At 34.7% G+C, this 7,500-nt stretch overlaps 1 protein-coding gene across 1 annotated transcript in view; it reads right to left on the bottom strand.

The window, feature by feature from the left end:
* The window catches only part of sema6bb (sema domain, transmembrane domain (TM), and cytoplasmic domain, (semaphorin) 6Bb), a 521,655-nt gene that overhangs the window by 123,347 nt on the left and 390,808 nt on the right, over positions 1-7,500 (bottom strand). The window contains exon 11 of the mRNA XM_062039291.1: positions 1,519-1,607. Within this exon, the coding sequence (XP_061895275.1) occupies positions 1,519-1,607 (89 nt within the window). The remainder of the gene's footprint in view (positions 1-1,518; positions 1,608-7,500) is intronic.

Genomic DNA, 7,500 nt, shown 5'->3' with positions numbered 1-7,500 from the left:
AAGTTATGAGCCTGCACTCGTCTTATAAAAAAACTTTGTAGATTAGGCGGCAATAATTTGTTAAATGTTTTATATAAGATTATTAATGTATTATATTTAACAAGGTCATCAAGGTCATGTTATATCGTCTTTATAGTCCAGCGGTGGACAGCAAGCATACAACATGATACATCACAATTTCCAGTTTCACTTTTCAACATGTTCGAAAAGGAATAGGAAGAAGCAGAGCTTATTTAATCCTACCCCTTTTCTTTTACATAACAGTTGCTAAAACTTTTGTTCACTTCCTGTTCTCAATTTATTCACAATATACTCCATAAGTAATCACAATAAAAATAAACAAATAAATAATAATTGGTGAAGTAAGTCATATTACATATAATGAGATACACTAAGTAAAATTATTTTGAGAATGAAAGAATGAAAGAAGTAATGTTTGTACATTTATGTTATAATGATGTTAAAATTGTTTTCGTACTATTTTTAGTTGTTTTGTATGATACATGCTTCAAGTAAATTCAAGTTTGATTAAAAAAAAAGTAGAAAAAGGGTTTCAGATGAATACAAAATTCTGCTTAGGGCCCCAATTTAGACTTGGGCTACACATTATTTATTCAACTAGTTGAGTACCCAAATAAAATAAATAAATAAAATACAATACAATAAAAGGTCAGTTTTGCTTGCTAGGGCAGGGGTCGGCAACCCAAAATGTTGAAAGAGCCATATTGGACCAAAAATACAAAAACAAATCTGTCTGGAGCCGCAAAAAATTAAAAGCCATATTACATGTGTCATGAGATATACGTTTAATTAAGAGGACTTAAAGGAAACTAAATTAGCTCAAATATAGCTACAAATGAGGCATAATGATGCAATACGTACATATCGCTAGCCTAAATAGCATGTTAGCATCGATTAGCTTGCAGTCATGCAGTGACCAAATATGTCTGATTAGCACTCCACACAAGTCAATAACATCAACAAAACTCACCTTTGTGCACTCATGCACAACGTTAAAAGTGTGGTGGACAAAATGAGACAGAAAAAGTGGCATAAAACACGTCCTAGAAAGTCGGAGAAAGTTATACATGGAAACAAACTATACGGTGAGTTCAAGGACCGCCAATATAAGTAGGACAAAACGGCGCTCGCCAAATACTCGAATCAGTGAAGCATGTTTAATATAAACAGTGTGATTTATAACAATTAGGGAGGTTTGTGTCATGTTTGTCCTCCTTCAGAAACCATACTAAAACAAAAAAATGGATTTTCTCCCCCTCATCTTTTTCCATTCTTCATACAGTTTTGAAAAATCTCCAGAGAGCCACTAGGGCGGCGCTAAAGAGCCGCGGGTTGCCGACCCCCGGGGAAAATGCCTGCTAGGATGGAAAAACTTCTAGAGTTATTTTTTTATGTATTTTTATGCGTTTTTACATTTTACTTATTGTATTTACTGTCACTACAACGTATCTTTAACATTGTTGTCATTTGACATTCTGCTGATTACATTTTCTTTACCTTCTCCAGGTAGTTGAACTCCATGGCTATCTCTCTGAAGAAGAAGTAGATGTGAGGCCCCCACTCCACAGCGCTGACAAAATAAGGCTCTAAATTGGAGGTGGGGGTGAAAAAGTGAATGACAAAGTATTAAAGAAACATTCAAAGAGAGGCAAGAAACATCCTGGAAACCAACCGCCTTTCATTTTCCAAATTCCCCACAGAGGCGTGGGCGGCGTGGAAAAGGAAGAGTCCATGTGGATTACACAGCACATTTGTAAGAGAAGCGTGTTACGGCCCACTGACGTTTCGCTGGATTTATACTTGTTGTTTGTACCTGCTTGGAGTCTCGTCGTTTTTTTTTATTGTCTTATCACGACTTGTGATGTGGGAGTGGGAGTGGGACACTTGTCTAGTAAAGGGAGCATAAAGTTGTCATGCCGGGACGTGACGGTTGGTTTGTATCCGGAATATCACCATCCATCCTCAATTTACACTCATCATTGAATCATACTGCCTGAACCTCCCGATTTACCCAGGAGATTACCCCTTTTTTTTTGCTTGCCATTAATCTCTTAGTTCTTAAAATTGTTCACTTACTCTCCACATCCTGCTCCCAATTTGTCACCACATCACATCTTTTTTCATACTCTACCTGCTACCAGGGATGTGTACTGAAACTGGCTCCTTCAATCATTCACAACTCCTATGTAAGACAAGAACTCAAATGTCTGTCTTTCTTTGATGCATTCTAATTCGTAAAGTAGGGCAAGTAAGAGGTGGCTAACAATGCAGCTAATTGGAGTCATCTGTTGCGCTCAGAAAGCCCTCTAAAAAACATCCAAAAACCGCCAACAATACTCCATACACATGTCGTGACCAAGTATTAGCAATATTATAATTAGAAGCGCTAACGCCGAGGAACTACTTTTAGCGGCGCCGTGGTCACAGAGAGGCAACTGGCTTATGCACACTGTAAAAAAAAATTCTGTAAAAAAACGGTCATCTACTGGCAGCTACGGCTGCCAAACGAAAACCATAAAATTAAAGTAAAACATTGTAAACCAAATAATGATCAAAAACATTATATTTACAGAAATTTTCATGAAACGTTTTGCGGAAAAATATCGTAATTTTACAGATTTTTACTAAATCATTAAGATCAACCACCTTTAACAAAGTGACGATGCAAACAGTTCTGCAGAAAAATACCTTTATTCTACAGTTTTTCCAAATTATTACGATCAAACATCTTTAATGAAGTGACAATGCTGGCAGTTCCACAGAAAAATACCATTATTTTACAGATTTTTTCTGAATTGTTAAGATCAACCACCTTTAATAAATAATTTAAGAAAACAGAAAATGCTATGTATAATTAATTTGGTATTTTTCTGTAAAAAAAATAGAAATTACTTAAAATAACAGGCGGATTGTTTATTTACAGATAATGTCTTCAATTCTACAGTTTTATAAACTATTTAAAAAAAATAGAAAAATTACAGTAGAAATGTAGAGTAAATTAACCATACAAATAGGATTTTTTTTTTACAGTGCACCTTTTGACATAGTAAGCTAATGAGCTGATGCATCGCCTCTGAGTTGGTGAAAGTTAATTCTAGATTATATACCAAGCCTCTCACTTGTATAGTAGAAAGTTGTGGACATAAACCGAGAAGTTTGTCAACTTTGACATTCAATTTAGACCCGGCGAGAAAGACTCGAAAAGAAGCTTGTACCCTTTTATTTGTACTTTTACCCGAGTAAGGATTATCATTCATTCTTTATCCAAACAGGAAGCTCTAAACATCCCTTTAGTCTGCATCCCAGTGAGAGCAGACATTGTACAGTAAGTGATTGTTTTATTATGTGCTGTTTGCTGGATCTGCTGATTACTCAGCTTCTAAAACTTGTAGCTCATCCTCCTTATATTCAGGCTAAAAAATATAAGGTTCTGGATCATCATTTGTCCCAAAGTTGCACTCATGAAGTCTACATGATTTGTAATAGTTATTTTTAAAGTAAACAGCTAAAGTTGTGATGCGTCTGTAAAATGAATGCGCTGCCGTATGCTTAATATGACCAAAATACGTAATTACATGTTATTATGAATTTACTACATTACATACACTACCGTTCAAAAGTTTGGGGTCACCCAAACAATTTAGTGGAATAGCCTTCATTTCTAAGAACAAGAATAGACTGTCGAGTTTCAGATGAAAGTTCTCTTTTTCTGGCCATTTTGAGCGTTTAATTGACCCCACAAATGTGATGCTCCAGAAACTCAATCTGCTCAAAGGAAGGTCAGTTTTGTAGCTTCTGTAACGAGCTAAACTGTTTTCAGATGTGTGAACATGATTGCACAAGGGTTTTCTAATCATCAATTAGCCTTCTGAGCCAATGAGCAAACACATTGTACCATTAGAACACTGGAGTGATAGTTGCTGGAAATGGGCCTCTATACACCTATGTAGATATTGCACCAAAAACCAGACATTTGCAGCTAAAATAGTCATTTACCACATTAGCAATGTATAGAGTGTATTTCTTTAAAGTTAAGACTAGTTTAAAGTTATCTTCATTGAAAAGTAAAGTGCTTTTCCTTCAAAAATAAGGACATTTCAAGTGACCCCAAACTTTTGAACGGTAGTGTATATACTTACAGCATGTATATAAAACATTGATGGAGATTTTTGGATGTTTTTTTAGAGCGAATCTCATTACCTCTATTGTTAACTGACTCTTGCTAGCGTTTATTTACAAGTTAGAATGCATAACATAAGAAAAACATGAGTTGTTGTCTCACATAAGGATAGCAAATGATGAGCAAAAATTCAGAAAAAAGTGCAGTTCCCATTTAATGGCACCCGTGCAGAGTACTATGAAGAGAAATTTGGAAAAAAGGATTTGCAACCAAAAAAAAAAATTAATATATATATATGTATATATATATACATAAAAAAAAGTTTTGGTTGCCATGTTTTTTTGTTAGAAATCCTTTTTCTCAAATCTTGTGAATGGACACTCTATGTTAGAAGCCTTTTTATTGGTCATTCTCGGATGGTGGCCAGACAATATGGAAGTGACTGCTGACTACTTCCGCCCTCAACCCATTTGGAGGGAAAATACCAAAGACAAGGCGTGGCCAACACTAACCAATAAAAAGGCTTCTTAATTCAGAGGAGGCTCCGCCCACAAGATTGAACTTGAGTCGTTGGCGTGTCGGACTATCAATCAATCAATTAACCAAAGGTTATTTATATAGCCCTTAATCACAAGTGTCTCAAAGTTTGGTCAGCTACTGGATGCCTGTCAATCATTGTCACGTTCACAAGAAACGGCAGCGCTAGAGAGCCAATCAGTGAGCTTGTGGGCGGTGTAAAGCATTTTATCAGCAGGCAAGTTACATATCAAACGACCAAGTTGATCTACAGTACCATCTATACCAGGGGTGTCCAAAGTGCGGCCAGCAGCTAATTGTTTACCGGCCCGCCACACATTCTGGAAATGCTATTTCAAAAATTCCAAAAAACATTAAAAAAGTGGAATGAGGTGAATATAACTAGAAAAAGTTGCAATGTTGACACAAGGCAGTTTTTTTTGGTCTTTCTTTGCCATTGTAAAAAAAAAAAAAATCAATGTTATAATGAATTATTGACCTATTCAAGGCTCCAATTATTTCAAATATTTGACTATAAAATGTTTTATGTGGAAAATATTGCATATATTGTGTGGCTGCCATACAACAACATCAACGTTTTATTTGACAAAAGAGCATAAAAAAAACAAAATAATAGTTCAAACGTAAAATCGACAGATATATCTGAATTTGATCTCGTAATTTAAGTGTTGAAAGTTTAAAAAAAAAACTTTTGGATCCCAAATATATTTAATGGGATTTTATTTATCTTTTCACTGTGATTACTCAAAAATATTAATGGTGTCCTGCATTATTGATCTTTTTAAGGCTCTAATTACTTCATATCAAACATTGCTTTCTGAAGGTTTTTATAAAATACAAAGTTGTCGTTGACAGAAAAGGAATAAAACCTTTTATTTATTTTTTTTAACTTTATATCAACCTGACGTTGATATACTGTAGAGATTTACTGTAAGCCTTAAATAAATAAATAAAAAATAATAATTTGACTTGTTTTTAACATTTTAATGACTAAAGTAAATCTGATATGGGCATCTACACCAACTATATGATTTGCATGAGAAGCTAGACAGGACAACAACAAAAAAACATTTTAATGACTTAGACCCTTTATGGTCCCCGGGAGCCCTAAAGGTAAAAAAGACAAAAAAATAATCCATATATTTTGTTATGGTTTGATTATGAAAAATATCAAAATGGCCCAAGCATGCTTTAATTTTTCCGTGTGCGGCCCTCAGTGGAAAAAGTTTGGACACCCCTGATCTATACATACAGTATGAGGTACAGGTATGTACATGCAGGTTTCCCCTACATGTAAACGATCATGGCGCAACACCATGGCGAGATTACTGCCTCCACACCTTCAAAATAAGTTTTTCCTTTCTTTCTTTTTTGAAAACAAATTTAAGTGATGTATTTGCATGGCTGGATATACCGTATATAGTGTATTATTTACGTACTATTGGCTAAAATAAGTTTGAAAAACAGCTCAAATATCATAAAAACGTTCCTCATTGCCTTATTTTGAAAAACAAAAACAAAAAACGTGCATTTAAATCGCCTGTCAGAAGTGCGTGAGCAGCTGGTCGCGCACCTGAAGGCCTGACACCCAGCAAAAGTAAGGACAGAAAGGTATTTTAGGTTAATTAATGCATTTCTTGTTCAAGCCTAAATCTTTTGACATTAGAATAGAAAGGACTTTATTGTCATTATATTTGCATATAACAAGATTAACAACTTAAGGTGCGGTAGTGGGAACAAATATGGGATAAAAATAAATTACACAAGAAGTAATAAAGATAAAACTAAGGATTGAAATAAATAGACTACTATCCAATAAAAATAATGAGCAATCCTGTATAATATACAAAACAATATACAAAATACTGTACAATATACAGAACTATACTACCGACAATAACGTCTAACTTTACGCCGTGTGCGTCTTCGAACCTCTTTATGGGTGAAGTGTGCACTTGTCACCTTGAGTGTGTGGGTTTTCTCCGGGCACTCCAGTTTCCTCCCACATTCCAAAAATATGCATGTTAGCTTCATTTAAGACTGCAAATTTCCCATATGCCGTATATGAATGTGAATGTGAATGATTGTCTGTGTCCTGCGAATGGCCATGCTAATTTGAGTTAGCTTGTCTATGAGCTGGTCCATTGTACGTTAGCATTAAGCTAGCAGCATTAGAGCTCAACCTTCATCCTGCAAAACTGTATTGCTTTTTTCAGTTTATTCCAAATTGTATTGTTAATCTAACGTGATTCCTGCATGTATGTGCACTTCATGTGTATGTATAATGCACTTTCTTTAGTGTGGTTAGTTTTAAAGTGACTCAATAGTGAAGAATATCAACAAAACAGAACAAAAAAAGTAGTTTTTTTCAAATCTAACTCAAAGGACTGTTTACATATTTGGCAAAACTAAATTGCAACATTCAGTGAGGTCAGAATAAAGTGTAGCCTGTCTTACTTTTTACAATAAGCAACAATTGAAACGGCATTGAACAAAGAGAGCACAGTCTACCAAGTCAAATTCCTTGTTTAAAAGCTGACTGTGAGTCTGATGGTTTAAGAATATTTTTTTAATGTTAATATTATTAATGGTATTATTGACTAATAACATTGTTATTATATATTTGTTTGAAGAAAATATGCATAACTGCAAATCCAAAATTATCATGTCATATATATCAGTGGTCCCCAACCCGGTACCGGTCCGTGGACCGATCGGTACCGGGCCGCGGCCGCACAAGAAATTAAATTTTTTTAAAATTTTTTATTTGTTTTAATTTTTTTATTAAATCAACATAAAACACACAATATATAAATAAATAA

Source organism: Entelurus aequoreus, linkage group LG27 (genome assembly GCF_033978785.1).
Source record: "Entelurus aequoreus isolate RoL-2023_Sb linkage group LG27, RoL_Eaeq_v1.1, whole genome shotgun sequence".
Taxonomy (NCBI): domain Eukaryota; kingdom Metazoa; phylum Chordata; class Actinopteri; order Syngnathiformes; family Syngnathidae; genus Entelurus; species Entelurus aequoreus.
The sequence above is the reverse complement of the archived record's forward strand: the minus strand, read 5'-3'. Positions and strand labels throughout refer to the sequence as shown.